The 15,100-nt window shown below is 35.9% G+C and overlaps 3 protein-coding genes across 4 annotated transcripts; 2 read left to right on the top strand and 1 right to left on the bottom strand.

The window, feature by feature from the left end:
- The first annotated feature begins 54 nt into the window (after positions 1-54).
- LOC106142550 (hepatocyte growth factor-regulated tyrosine kinase substrate) lies at positions 55-15,052 on the top strand. Of its 2 annotated transcripts, XM_013344345.2 has the most exons (13): positions 55-216; positions 478-562; positions 1,038-1,141; positions 1,789-1,949; positions 4,028-4,143; positions 4,534-4,654; positions 5,122-5,229; positions 9,700-9,856; positions 10,381-10,550; positions 11,093-11,226; positions 11,638-11,764; positions 12,320-12,517; positions 12,708-15,052. In XM_013344345.2, exons 1-13 carry the CDS (start codon positions 183-185, stop codon positions 14,193-14,195), a joined length of 3,003 nt encoding a protein of 1,000 aa, XP_013199799.1. In that variant the 5' UTR covers positions 55-182; the 3' UTR covers positions 14,196-15,052. The 2 variants fall into 2 exon arrangements, with proteins under 2 accessions (XP_013199799.1, XP_013199800.1); XM_013344346.2 differs by lacking the exons at positions 55-216; positions 478-562; positions 1,038-1,141; positions 1,789-1,949 and adding an exon at positions 3,845-3,944.
- On the bottom strand, positions 5,740-6,351 carry LOC106142553 (U6 snRNA-associated Sm-like protein LSm5). The gene has a single exon (XM_013344349.2). The coding sequence runs from the start codon at positions 6,209-6,211 to the stop codon at positions 5,921-5,923; it is 291 nt and encodes a 96-aa protein (XP_013199803.1). The 5' UTR covers positions 6,212-6,351; the 3' UTR covers positions 5,740-5,920.
- LOC106142551 (targeting protein for Xklp2 homolog) lies at positions 6,638-9,340 on the top strand. Its single transcript, XM_013344347.2, has one exon. The coding sequence runs from the start codon at positions 7,339-7,341 to the stop codon at positions 8,791-8,793; it is 1,455 nt and encodes a 484-aa protein (XP_013199801.1). The 5' UTR covers positions 6,638-7,338; the 3' UTR covers positions 8,794-9,340.
- Positions 15,053-15,100: the final 48 nt, after the last annotated feature.

The raw sequence follows: 15,100 nt of genomic DNA, 5'->3' as shown, positions 1-15,100 counted from the left end.
CGACTAACTAAAAATAACACTATCACAATCCACAACACTAGCTGTAATGACGTTTGAATATGGTTTCACCAACATAAGGAAAAAAATTAACAAAATTGACAAAAGTGAGCTGTCATTTTTCTGTTCTCATCGAAATCAATCTATGTTGATTTTCTAAAAAAAAAGTAATATTACTAGAAAATATGTTTCGTGCTAATAATTTTGACAAATTACTCGGTATGTATCAATTGTCGGAATAAACTATGTGTGGAATAGCATCATTTCTTGTTTTCTCCTATTTGAATGCTATCATAATTGTAATCACAAGTTTTCTCTGATTTACATTTACATTCTTTCTCTGCGCTGGTTCTAAAAATAAGCTTTGATTGATAAACTAGTTTTATTTATCAAGACATCACTGTATTAAAAACAAGCAACCATAATCTGTAAGTAATTATGACGACCTCTGAATGATAATGGTGAAATTACTAATTTCAGATAAAGCCACCAGTAGTCTGCGTTTAGACCCCGATTGGCCGACGATCTTACAGATTTGCGATTTGATTAGACAAAATGATTGCTCGTAAGTACTAAAAACAATTTAAATATTTATATTAAAGACTTGGTTATGTTTTTGTACATAATGTTCCAAACTCTATTTTCACATTAGAATTTACTTCTGTTCTAGATTTGTACTACATTTGTATACAAATTATATAGCAGTAGCTAAATTATTTAACGGGTTTTAAATTAGCTATTCTCGTTTTATTGTGCATAAGGTTGCCAGGAATTTTTCTAACATACACAACTTCCCCAATAATGCGTTAAAATTTAAATATCATAACAATGATATGTGAATTAAGCTGGTGGGACACAACTATTCATATTATTTATAAATGTTCAGAATTGAAATTATGTATGATGGCATTTTTTGTGTGCGTCTGCTAGGGCTTACAAGTACCAACTAACAAAATGTCCTACTTTGTTGTTGTAAGATGTACTTTGATTTTTGCCTAATCCAGGAAAGGGGTACACATAATATTTCAATTTTTTTTAAGGCCAAAGTATGCAGTCACTGCTGTCAAAAAGAAGCTGTACTCACAAAACCCTCATCAGGCAATGTTTGCCTTGCTCACCTTGGAAAGCATTGTGAAAAATTGTGGTAAGTATATACTGCTACTCATTATCAGTATATTTAGTTTTATAACAACAAACTGTATAGCAGTTTGTTGTTAGTAACAAGTTTTGGGAAATATGAGTTGGCTTACACCAATTATTTAATGAATTAATAGACAGAAGAATTAAAAATAATATTGAAAATGTTTCTTATTGAAACCAGCTGATCTCAGGTTAATTACTATGTCGGATGGCATGATGATAGAATTTCTGAATAATTATGTACCACTAGGTTTAAAGCACAGCCTCGCTGATGCGAATTAGGCTCCAGCTATAAAAGATTACTGGGTTTTGGCAAAGGCTGTGGGTACCAAAGATACAGATCAATTTAGTGGCTTAACTGTGAAGAGGTAACAAACAACAAACTCACTTTCACATAATATAACTATGGATATTATATTATTAAAAAAATATATCAGGATAAATTACCCAGAATAAAATAGGTACGTTTGTGACTTGTGTATTTGGAGATAAAACCACTCAACAATACCATATTTTTAATCAAAAATAATAATTTGAGAATGCTTGACCTCAATCTGCCTGATGGTAAGCAAAATGGTGGTGCACACTAGATCCTGTGAAACCTATTCACTCTTGCCCTGAATATAGATAAACATAATCCAATTTTATCAGGTTCTGGAGTTCATGACGAAGTAACATCCAAGGCTTTCTGTGAGATGCTACGAGATTTGGTGAAGTCGACACCTCACGAAAATCTGAAAAGCAAGATCCTTGAGCTCATACAAGCCTGGGCATTCGCTTTCCGAAACTCACCAAAATACAGGGCTGTGCAGGTGAGTGTTGTTTGCAAAATATGTTTTTAAATGTTATCTATTTCTTCTAATAGTATTCTATATTGTGTGTGCTGATTTGCTGTGTAGGTCCTGCCACTTTTAAATTATACCAATATGCAACTTGGAGAATGAGCACTTTCTTCTAATGCAAATCACTATGACAAGCTGGGTTAGATACTCCTGTTAACCAATATGATTTATTCAGAAGCTATTGAAGTACTCAAGTTTTAATTTATGGGCTCAAAATTATGCACATTGATCCCTAGATCAAAAGAGACTCTAGGCTAAACAGACAACCTGACCTGCGGCAGTAATCAGTACTTTCACCTGCACCACAAAGGGTGATATAGTCAGAAATTAGTGTTTTTTACAAAAAAAAACGCACACCAATATCCCCAGTACAACACCAGCCATAACGAGTCGTCGCCATCTTGCAATTTGTGTCTGCCATGTCACTCCAGCAGTATCTTGACCCTTCCGTCTGCCCAAGTTGGTTTAGATTTATACAAATTCTTCATTACTTCACTCCTAAAGGTACTTAATTATTTTTATAAAATTCTTTGAGAACAAAAATGAATTTCTCCATCTTTAGTTTTTCCGTGGACCCTAAAATATACCACTTTCTTCTACAATCCATAGATGGCATACTTTTCTACGTGGCTCACTGTACAAGAATTATTATACAAGAAAATAGAGAAATTTTTTAAAGTTTTTCTATAAGAGTAGGACTGTGAAGTCCTACTCTTACTCCTATAGAAAAATTCTTGTAATTCCCAATTATGCTTCCCCTTCTTAAATTGAGTAATATTAATTATTCTGATCTTTTGTTCTAACAAAAATTGCTATTCTATGTACTGTCCACAAAAGTGCTTGTTTTCTCCTAATACGAGTATATATGACAAAAACGTTAGATTGGAGACATGAATTTCACAGTTCACTGAACTGCCGTTAGTCGCCTCAAGGTTGGCCTGTAGTCTGTCGCGATGCTTTGTATCGATTTTTCGCATAATTAAATTATCGAAGACATTTACCCTGCGATTAATAATAACGTCTGTAGTGGAAAGATCTGCAGTGGACAGTAAGTTCTCATAATTATTTAATCAGCAACGTGGCCGACCTATTGTCGGTCGTGTTTACTCGTAGAGGTCGCGTCAATGCCCTAATTGAATTCATTTCTATTGCAATGCCAGTTGTTCTGATAATATTTCTCTGATTCACCCTGTTGAGGTTAATTCTGGTTGCGACTTCTTTGAGAAGCGCAGAGTACCCACGTTAACATGTCCCTGGATTATGTATGGCAGGTTTTTACACGAAGCGACTCCTGTCTGACCTCCGCAACCGTTGCAGGAAAACCTAACCCATATCATCATGGTTACACACCTAGTTGGCAATATGCAGCTTTCACAACGATGTTTTCCCTCACCATTAGTATTTGAGCTTCGCACTTTTAGTCGGACATAGAACAAATATTTTAGACGTGTTTGTTATTGTTGCTATCTGTGATGTGATTTGTTTATTTGGAATATTCTATTGTTAACAAATATCACGTGTTCTTATCATCCAACGCGCCAAGATTTATCATATTGTAAAGAGAGCTTCTATGTAACTCTTTTACTCTCAAAAGACGAAGAGTACGTTAAAATACCTTTGATGAAGGTGTATTTTTTCAAATCTCAGTTTTGTTATTTTTCATTAATATTTATTTTAATGTCATTAAATAATAGTAGCTGGGTGACTGATCGGTGGTCAATAGACGCCTTTAATGATATACTTTACCTGTTAAACATAGCAACTAGCTCAAAGTAACTAGGTTTTCACATTCATGCTCAAACAAATAACACAAAACCACTTGTTTATCATTTTTTATATTCACCTATAATCCTGCATGCTATCGTCACGATTTCATCACACGTTATCAGTCAATCTATGACTCAGATACAAACCAGTCAAAACAGAAGCGCCTTTGTTATAATTATTTGAAAATTCGTAAAAATGGTAATCTACAAATTATGTGACTTTAATTTTTCTTTTTGGTAGTGAATGTGACATAAATATTAATCATAAGTGTTGTTTGACAGGATACAGTGAATATTTTGAAGGCGGAAGGATTCAAGTTTCCAACTTTGAAAGAATCTGATGCGATGTTCTCAGCTGATACTGCACCGGAGTGGGCGGATGGGGAAGTGTGCCACAGGTTTGTTACTTATATATAATTATAATCACGTTTTTGGCCCTTATATTAAAAACTGAAAGGCCACATTCACCTGTTAAGCTTAATTGTGTAAATGAAATAAAAGTGAAAGGTTGCTAGCGTAAAAAAAGAATCCCTAACATATTATTATATTATGGTTATTTTCAATAACCATTATATATGGCTGAAATTTTAAATAATTTCTTTGATGTGTAAAATTCCAAGTGAAAACATTATTTATTGACAGTTGCCTTCATGGTGCATCATCCACGTGGAAGATTCCAGACGATTTTTGTTTCCATTTGGACTTTTCCTAATTTTATTCTTGATCACATTAATAAAATGAATAAAATTTCACAATTTTTTTTAATATAATTTATGAAAATTACACAGATGTCGCGTCGCATTCTCCCTGATGGTGCGTCGTCACCACTGCCGCGCCTGCGGACAAGTGTTCTGTCAACAGTGTAGCTCCAAGACATCCACATTACCTAAATTTGGTATTGAGAAGGAGGTAAGAGACATCAGCATGGGACTGCTCTTTGACAAAAGTGCAAATTAAACATTGGTGAAAGCAAGCAAGATGTAAATTTTAAATATAATTATCTACTATATTATAATAAAACTTTTATAGATAAGTTATTTCTGTTCTGAGGTATCTATGGTAAACAGTTTGTAAAAGAGGAGGTTCTTTATAATAATAATAAGTAATATCATATTATGTTAGTACACTATCAACATGGAACAAGCTATTATACTCAGGATGGTGTTGTTACTGTTCCACACATGCTGTAGCCTTTATAATTCATTTACTTTATTATTTGAGGGTGTTTCAATCAGCATATGAAATTTTCTGTTATTCCTAGACATTATGTGCTGCCAAAATTAAAAAAAATATATAATGTGATTTCATTTATAATTAAACAAGTACATATATTTGCTATTCTTTTTGTGGAAATTCAAGTAAGTATTTATCTACAGGTTAGGGTGTGCGATGCTTGTTATGACAAAGTGAGCCGTCCGCCAAGTTCATCAGCTAAATTGGAGATAGTGGACACCTCCAGTGATTATGGACCTACCCAACCACAGGTGAGTGCTCCTCCATACACATTGTAATGAAAGAGTTATCTAAATATACATACATACATACATATGGTCACGTCTATATCCCTTGCGGGGTAGGCAGAGCCAACAGTCTTGAAAAGACTGATAGGCCACGTTCAGCTATTTGGCTTAATGATAGAATTGAGATTCAAATAGAGACAGGTTGCTAGCCCATCGCCTAAAAGAAGAAACCCAAGTTTTTAAGGCTATCCCTTAGTCGCCTTTTACGACATCCATGGGAAAGAGATGGAGTGGTCCTATTATTACTACTATTCTTTTTTCCATTGGTGCCGGGCACTATCTAAATATAATAGCTATGAATAGCTGCTGTGTTTCACACTTTACAAATCTACACTACACAATTACCTTTTATTATTTAAGTCCCTGTTTCATTATCCACTCACTCTTCCTTACCCAAATCTCCAACTTACATACTTCCATCAAATTTGTTAAAGCTGGTAAAAATAGAACAAATTCGTCGAAATTGATCAGTAATATTTTTGTAGTGTTAGGTTTATTAAAATATAAAAGTCACACAGAATATTGAGGTTAATGATCTGTGAATCACTTATATGAGGTGATGATATCAGACAAAAGTAAAAAAATAACACAAACACTTATCTTCTTCGTAAGTTATTATTAATGTTAACACTTAAATATGCTTAATTATAATTTATCACTGTCCGTCATAAGAATCCCCTGGCATTTCACCGCCAGGCACCAACATGGCAATATTGTTTCCGTTCAATAATATTTGGTCTAACTTCGTGATTTTCCTCCCTTCTGGTGTTGATTCATATTCTGTGACGTCATCCAGTAACATATTCACGAAATCATCGAAACCTTGAAGAGTTCCAACCATTTCTTTATCATTTTTCATGATGATGTGTATTCGAGAACCTATGCATTTATCAACAAGTTCAAGAGGTAATAGTGTATTTGGGTTAGGCAATGCACCTTGCGCCATTTTCTCTTGAATATACTTTTTATCGTCCAATTCACTACAAATTGTATTAATTTATTGTAAAATGAACGACGTTTTATTGAAATAAAATCATAAAGGTGTTTCAATAAATATAAAATGGCGGATGTTTGTTATTTTTGACATTGACATTAAAAAATTCGTTCTTAAGTCGCACGTGGATGACATTGAATGCAGTGCTATGTCTTGCGAGTATCTCGTAATGTATCTGTCTGATATATAAATTATTGAATAATCGAAACGTTTATCTGACTAAAAATACTTGAATAAAATAATTATCATAATAAGAAAACCCTTTTGCGTAAAAACAAATCAAATCATGTCACATTTTCGATGTATGTAATGTATATTTTTAACAAAATAATTTCTTCAACTTTGAAGGACCTTCCAATAGGTTAATTGAGTATTTTTCACTTATATCTCATTTCATAGAATAAATGAATATGACCTACATTATTTAGCTTACTAACATAAAACACATAATATTTAATAAAAGCACAGGTTTAATTTAAAAACCCAAATTAAAAATTTTCGTTTTTAATTTTAATTCCAACCGCCGAAAACGCTGTCAGCCATGATGTGACGTCATTCAACTTGTAAACAAATAAACGTCATCCATATGTGGTGTTTCTAAAATTCTAAATTCTTCCAGAAATACTCCTAATCAAGTTGTTGGATTCTTATTACTACGCTTTTATTTTATTGATAGCATAGATAATCTATAGACCAATATGGCGGACACTGTTTCGTTGTCGCTCGTTTATGAAAAGCAAATTTTAAATTACAGTTTGGAGGTTTCATTGATGTCAAAAAAATATAGAAATAATTTCTTTCTTGAAAAAAAGTCAACTAGCCTATTTAAACATCGTCTGTCACCAACGTAGTGCAGTGACCCATAAAACCGCGTACTTTTAGTAGAAAAACGTGCACGTATGTCACTTACTTCAAAAATGTATATGGCAACATTTTCCGTTTCTGAACGTGTGACAGTTTGCAATCATCTTGTTTTCATTTTGACAAATGTTTGAATTTGAAAGCTTGCGTTTGAAATTTAACGACACTGTTCAAAAGAAGTTAGTTTTGTGCGTTGTTTAAATAATTATTTGAAAATAATGGCTCGAAATTTTGTGACGAATTTTCGTGGTGAAATGTATTACACACCGAACGGAAAATTGCCTATAAAGGACGAACCTGCCACACCATTGGAGGAAGACTTCGGTATTGAGGAAGATTTTGGTGATCACAATACATTTGATCGTTCTTTTGAAAATGGTTTAGGTACAATGAGGAAATCTTTATCAATGAATGATATTGCTAAACTTAGACAAGATATGGTTAAACTGGAATTTGAAGAAAAAGAAGACATCTATCAACGATATAGGCGGCCAACTTATACTCCACATGAGTTATCCAAAACAAAATTTGTGTCAATGGCTGAAGCTATTTATCATTATCAAAGGGACACACCAGGTCGCTTCCACTCCAAGAAGCCTGAAAGATTTCGATCTCAAGGGTATACAGGCCCTTCTGGCCTTACCGTACCTCAGTCACCAATGCTTCGCTGTAAAGCTAGATCTCGACCACACCAACACATACCGTCGCAACAAGAACGAGAAGAACAGGAGATTGAAGAGATTAGGAAACACAAAATCAAAGCTCATCCTATTCCTAAATCAGTTATTGAAGGTACACATCTACCAGAAGTTCCCAAGAAACCTATTACTATTCCAGAGCCATTTAACCTTACAGAACATCAAAAGAAAATGATGCATTCGCCAAATACTGTCCCAAAATTTAAGGCAAGGCCTGCTCCTAAACACATTCTTGAAAAACCTGATATTCCTGTCAAACCTCCAGTGCAAGTAACAAAACCAGTTAGTCCCAAGTTTCATTATAAACGAGGGAAATCATCTGAGCAGCTAAAGTGTGATCACAAAGAACGTTTATATTCAAAGTCTGCTGAAAAACTTCCCCAGAAATCACAGAGACATGGGCCAGTACGACCTGAACCATTTTCATTTGAAAAACGTGATGAGGAACTAAAGAAGCGTAGGGAAGAAAGAATTAGGCGCCAAATTGAAGAAGAAAAGAAACAAGCTTCTCAATTTAAAGCTCAACCTTTACCTGGAGCTGTGAAGAAACGAATGGCAAGTCTCCTGAGTAAAGGAGGAGCATCGTCAAATTCTTCTGATAATAAAGAAAACCACGTTAAATTTGAAGCCAAGCCAGCAAAAGTGCTATTTAAAGAACCATTTAAACCAATTCTGTCGCAACAAAAGCCTGTCCTACCAGCACCATTTGCTTTAACAACTGAGAAAAGAGCTGCGGAACGTGAGAAATTTGAGCAGCAGTTAAAAGAAAAGGAGGAAGAACAAGAAAGACTGAGATTGCAGAGAGAGAAAGAACAACAAGAGGCTGAAGAAAAAGCAAAGGCAGAATTAAGAATGAAGCTTGTTCATCATGCAAAACCTGTACCATCTGTGTCACCTTTTGTTCCGGAGAAATCTGTTGCTCCCCTTACAGTTCCTGAGACCCCTAAGTTTGTTAGGAGATTGCGACAAAATTAGTTCTGGTTAATAATAGTATTTGTGGTTTTGATATTAGATAGTATTGGAAAGTAAAGTTTGGGACTTTGTTGTGCAAACATTATCATGTTGGATTTGATATTAATTTCTTAAATATATACTTAGTATAATGTAATGTACTGACATTTTATGTTATTTGTGGGACATCTTGTTATTATGATTTATGATTATAATATAAATACCAACACTGTAACTAGTTATGTTCATTGTCTGTATGATTTTATTTTAAGGTTTGATATTAAAATGTATCTAATAAAATTGTTTTTTTCTTTCAATAGTTATATACTAGTCTTGAAAAATAAATCTTCTTCTAATATAATGCTTAATTGATTAAGACGTACCATGTTGGTTTACCACATTTAAATAAATAGTTTGATCCGATGTGGTTTGGGTACCCCTATAAAGTTTGCAGAGGTTTGGCCGGAGTCGCTTCATGTAAAAACCTGACTTACTCAAATCAATGAATGGCCATAGCCACACACTAGGCTCCTCCTCCTCTACAAAGAAATGATGGCTCTTTGAAGCGAATGACGAATTTTGCTTAACCTAAAAAAAAAATTATTTTTTGATTCTGAACTCTTCAGATATAGACGAAAATATGGAAGTGTAATTTGTGCCAATAGTCAATGATGTACAACATCATGTTAGCTTTGTGATGGAACATCTTGGATAGACTTTCACAATTTCACGAAAACAGATCTTTTCTACATACGTTTATATCCCTTGCGAGATAGAAAGCCAACAGTCTCGAAAGACAGATAGGAAAATTTTAGCTGTTTGGCTTAATGATAGATGATAATTAGATAGATCTTTTCTTCGTCTACCAAATCAGTAAGGAGTAAGCAAGTCGTTTGTTACGTTTAATTGTAACAATTATTTGTTTTACAGAAGCGTCCACCTGGTGGCAAAACTGAAGAGGAACTGAGAGAAGAAGAGGAATTGCAGTTAGCTCTCGCGCTCAGCCAATCGGAAGCCGAGCAGAAAGAGAAGGAACGCAAGTCTCGCTCGCACATTGCGCCAGATCCCACTCCGCACCATCCTACATGTGAGTATAGTGTTCGTCTTCCAAAACCTGTTTTTGCTCACTTTATAGCTCAGATAGCTGAATTGTTAGATAACTTGCAATTCACCTATTCTATTAAATAAGAAATAGTAAGTAATCGAGGATGTTTTGGTGAACAGCCAGGGCAGGAGAACCCTAAACTCACTAAAGTTTGTTTGGACAGATGTAGTATCTCCCTATGCATCCGGGATTATTTTATTTGTCATTCAACAAAACTGACTTCTTTTGGAAGCTGGATTGGACTGGATCGAATTAAGGTTAAAGGCTCTACACAGACTGCTGCCCCTCGAAATTAAAATATTTTGACGAGGCCTATCCTATAGACTAGATGAAGATTATTCAATGTTTATTAGTCTAGTTTATTAACTTCTTCTACACTTGAGCTCTGGAAACAGTAATAGATATATTTAATTAAAAGTTGCCGTCATTAAGTTGTACCTTGTATCCTACATATATGATATTTTGAAAATAAATCTATTTCTATAATTTACTTATTATTTTTCTAGTGTCTCCGAGTCCGTCTTCAGTGAGCGCTTCACCTGAGCACAGTGCGCAGGCGTCGTCGGAGCTATCGCGGTACCTCGACCGCAATTACTGGGAGCAGCGACTGTCGCGAGACACCGCCAACGCGCCCACCGCCCCCGCACCCGCCTCCATCACATCTCAGGACACTGACGTCAGTATCATGATATAATATAGCTCGACCAGAAATTCAATATCGCAGACCTGATTATCAGAGCGCTAGTTGTGCGTTTCATATACGTAGTAACACTGTCGCCGCGCTTACCATCCCCGCCTCTATATCACGTCTCAGGACGCTGACGTCACTATCTTCAGAATAATTCTTTATCTGTGATCACAATATAGGTATTTTGTGTTTCATATAGCGGTACCTCAATCGCACAGCCAACACTTACGAAACGACTGAAAGGCCTTAAGCTAATAACAAGTTTCAAGCCTTACTCTGGTGGCCTTTAAGTTAATTCTTTATCCACTGTTACTCCCAGATCCTTAATCTAATTGGACATTAGGAAATATAAAAAATAAATTAGTTTTTTCCTTACTTGACCTTTAAAGTGCTAGTTAATTACATCATTAAACAGTTTTTGGTAGCAGTAATTGGAATGATCAATTGTTCTATTATTCCATATGTGTAATACCTTCCTACTTTGCAATTGTTTTGTTGTACTTACAATACATGCTTTTTTTCTTTAATAGTCTGAATACAACAAACCAACCAACAGTAAAACTGTTGAAGAGGATGCGGAAGACAAAGAAATCGACGAGTTTGTCGAGACCCTTAAATCGCAGATTGAAATATTTGTCAACAGGATGAAAAGCAACTCATCCCGGTAAGTGTAAGATGACAAACAAATTAATAACAACAATTAAGATTATTTCACATCATGTAAATTGTCATTTAAATACTGTCTTAGAAAAGTGTAAAGAGTTTAGTTGAGAGCAAGGCTTTTAAGAGACAAACAAAATAAATAAGATCTAAGATACACTTAAAAATCTTATTCTGCCGCCAGGCGTTAATCCGGGTTACAGCCTCACCTATCGGAAAAGAGCCCAGGGTGCGCCTTTTGACCTGGATTGAGTAAGTCAGATTAATACTTGAAGCGACTTTTGTCTGACCTCCGCAACCTTTACATGGGGAAACTAATCTACATTTGATCAGAGTAAAAGCTGCACTAGATAAATTTCTATCTAGGATTTAACCACTTTATGAATTATTTATTTATTTTTGATTTAAATTACAGTGGACGATCCATCGCTAATGATACATCGGTGCAGACTCTGTTTATGAACATTACGGCGATGCACTCTCGATTACTGCGCTACATCCAGCAGCAGGACGACAAACGAGTTTATTTAGAAAGCTTACAGGTGAGTCTAAGTTCGATTCCCAGTGCGAATAATTATTTGTACTAGTTTAAAGCGAATATCGTCAATTTTGGCAGTGAGGCTTTATAAGAGCGTTCCTACATGCACTTATATTAATAACAAAATGGTATATTGAATGAAAGCTACTGATATAGGTATACTTCGGGGACACCTACCTACTATACTGATAACTTCCTAGCCTACAGTCTTGAGAATTCAACTTATATAATACATTATAAGATGTATTTAACAAATTAAGCGGTAGCAATGTAATTGTATTTAAATATCAATGTTTCTCCTGGTCGATTAAAAATATCGTCTAGTGTATCTAGTTTTTATAAATATTTTATAAAATGTTTTTATTTTTTTATGCAATCAGGTACGGCATTACACATTTTTGTTGATATCGCTAACGGACCGGAATTTTGTTGATTTTGAGAAAAGTTGATTGGTTAAAACGAAGCGTAACGCTTCTAGCGTTACGCTTCGTTTTAACCAATCAACTTTTGACTTATTCGCAACCGTATTTATTGTATCGTATTTTCGTTATTTCCACAGGATAAAGTGACTCAAGTGCGAGATAGTCGCGCCGCATTGGACACGTTGCGAGCGGAACACGCGGCGAGGCTGGCGGCCCAAGCGGAAGCTGCGGATAGACAACGGCAAATGCAAATGGCGGCCAAATTGCAAGCGATGCGGAAGAAGAAACACGAGTATTTGCAGTACCAGAGACAGCTTGCCTTGCAACGAGTTCAGGTGTGTGCATAGATACATTACTAGCTTTTATCTTTGGAAATTTTTACCAAATTTCTTATGAGGTGTGGCTATCACCTATTTTAAGATTAGTGGAAAATAAAAGTTCACCGTTTGTACCTTTTATTAAAGAAAACTAGCAGTACACATTCTATAGCAATTTAAAAACTTTTGTTCAATTGTATTTTTGCAGGAACAAGAAAGAGAAATGCAGATGAGGCAAGAACAACAAAAACACCAATATATGATGTCTGCAAATAGTGGATACTTCATGCCCGGAGTCACCATGTCTCAATATCAGCCTAGTTACCCCAACCAACCCATGTATGTCAACCCACAGTTTCACCAGATGATACCACAATCCACCACTGATGGCTCCATTCCTATGCCTGGACAACCCCAAATGTCTCAAGCCAACATGCCGATGAACATCAACCAGATGGCTCCAATATCAGCTCAGTCTATGCCACAGATGACCAACACATTCGCCATGACGACATCCGGTATGGCCATTAGCCAAGCTCCAGGGGTGCAAACCATGAACCAAGGCACCATAAGGGCGAACCAATCGCTACCCATGCAACAACAAATGCTCATGCAGCAAATGCATCAGATGAGGATGCCTGTTCAACCAGGAGTTCATCAAATGATATCACAGAATATGCCAAATGGTCTCCCAGGGCAGAGCATGCCTCAGCAAAATGGACAAAGTAATATGCTAAAACAAACCCAACCACAAACTAATATGGTGCAGGCCATACCCGGGCAACATAACCTAGGTCAGCAGATGATGAACCCTAGCAATCCTATGCTGAGCATGCAAATGCAGAACTTGAGGATGTCAATGATGCCAGGCAACCAGTCTAACCCTAACCAACAAATGCCTGGGTTCACAAGCTTACAGAATCAACCAAGCAGCATGCAACAACAATCACAGGTAATGCCCGGACAGCCAATGTCGTTACCTGGTCAAGCAGCGATGCCGGGACACACAATACCAACTCAAGCTCAGAGCATGACGATTCCAAATCACATTCCTTCTACAAATCAAAATGTTCCCTCTCAAGGACCACAAGTGCCTGCAACACACAACCAACAAATGCCCCAGCAAGCACAGTTACCTGTGGGCCAGCAATTACCCATGCTTGGGCCAGGCATTCAGCCATCAGGTCAAATGATGCACGCTCCACAAATGATGGCTCAAGGTCAGAATATTCCTCAACAAAACCAGATGGGTCAAATGCCACAAGCGACGCTAAACCAACTACCACCTGGCCAACAGGTACAGCCAGGTCATGGTCAGGTACCGCTACAAATGCCAGCCGGCATACCACCAGCGCAGCAAATTCACCCCCAAATGTCATCGCAAGGTAATGTACCATCACAACAGTTGCAAAACCCACAGATGCATCAAGGTCAAAACATGCCTCAAGGGCAACCGATGCCACAAGGTCAACAACTCCCACAAGGACAACAGGTGCCTCAAGGCCAACCATTACCAGGTCAGAATATGGTTCAAGGTCCACCTGGACCTCAACCTATGAAGATGCAACCTTCACAAGGCTTCACCAATGGGCCTCAAGGGCCTCAGCAAGTATCCAGCCAGCAAGCACAGCAGTCACAGACACCAGTCAAGTCTGAGCATAATAACAACACGGCAGAATTGATAAGCTTTGACTGAAATCGTGAGTGTATATATTTTAATGGAGAGATCATTTATTCAACTGACTGTCAAACTTGCTATTCTGTAGGTATGTAATAAAAAAGATTCGCAATAATTACGCAAGTTAGAAATTGTGCAAGTTTTATCAAGATTTGGATCTCGTTTATGACCACGAACGCCGCCACAGAAAGTCCATTTGACACAAATTGACACAGGCTTTATTCCAAACGTGATAAAAATTATATTGCCAGTAGTGAATATAATATATTTTCAAAATTCGTCCTTCGCGGTCATAAGCGAGAAGTCAAACCTAAATATTTGTCATGTATAGGTAATGTATTGAGATTTTTTAATATGATACACGCTTTTATTGTCGCGAGTGATTAACGATTATTTAAATACGATTGTATTAACATATGACTGTAGGTGCAGATCTATATTTAGCTATCATCATCACAATATAACGTATTCGCATTCTTCATTTGCAGTAATCTACTCATATATTTATTATTTTGGCACCTCTCTTTTGTCGTTTCATTGTTTGTTGTCAAAATGGAATATATATAATTATTTTACGCACATTTTTAATAATAAACAGATATTGTTTACATGTGGGTCACCAATTGATATTGCAAAAAGCGGGTTTGTTTTATACTTGCATTTTATTTATCATTTTTCATAAATAAAGCAACGGAGGCTTAGTTGAGGAGGCCTTTTTTAGTTATTGTGTTGTAATCTATGTAAATGCAAAACATGTAAAAATTTCGTCGTTCATAGTTTATTTAGATTTTAATATAATAAACGAGATATAAATTAAAATGTTTTTATTTTTTTCATAGCTGAACAATTGTTACGTTAATTTTTTATAAGTTGTATCATTACATGATAATAATAAAAGTAAAAAATAATAATAAAGATTTATT

This window comes from Amyelois transitella, chromosome 12 (genome assembly GCF_032362555.1).
Source record: "Amyelois transitella isolate CPQ chromosome 12, ilAmyTran1.1, whole genome shotgun sequence".
Lineage (NCBI taxonomy): Eukaryota > Metazoa > Arthropoda > Insecta > Lepidoptera > Pyralidae > Amyelois > Amyelois transitella.
This window is presented reverse-complemented; position numbering and strand designations above follow the sequence as displayed.

What these genes read in the sequence shown, in the direction of transcription:
- LOC106142551 (XM_013344347.2), top strand. Translation starts at nt 7,339, where the DNA reads ATGGCTCGAAATTTTGTGACGAATTTTCGTGGTGAAATGTATTACACA.
- LOC106142550 (XM_013344345.2), top strand. Translation starts at nt 183, where the DNA reads ATGTTTCGTGCTAATAATTTTGACAAATTACTCG. An exon ending in GATGGGGAAGTGTGCCACAG is followed by an intron (nt 4,144 to 4,533) that starts GTTTGTTACTTA and finishes AAAATTACACAG; the next exon opens with ATGTCGCGTCGCATTCTCCC. An exon ending in ATGAAAAGCAACTCATCCCG is followed by an intron (nt 11,227 to 11,637) that starts GTAAGTGTAAGA and finishes TTTAAATTACAG; the next exon opens with TGGACGATCCATCGCTAATG.
- LOC106142553 (XM_013344349.2), bottom strand. Translation starts at nt 6,211, where the DNA reads ATGGCGCAAGGTGCATTGCCTAACCCAAATACACTATTACCTCTTGAA.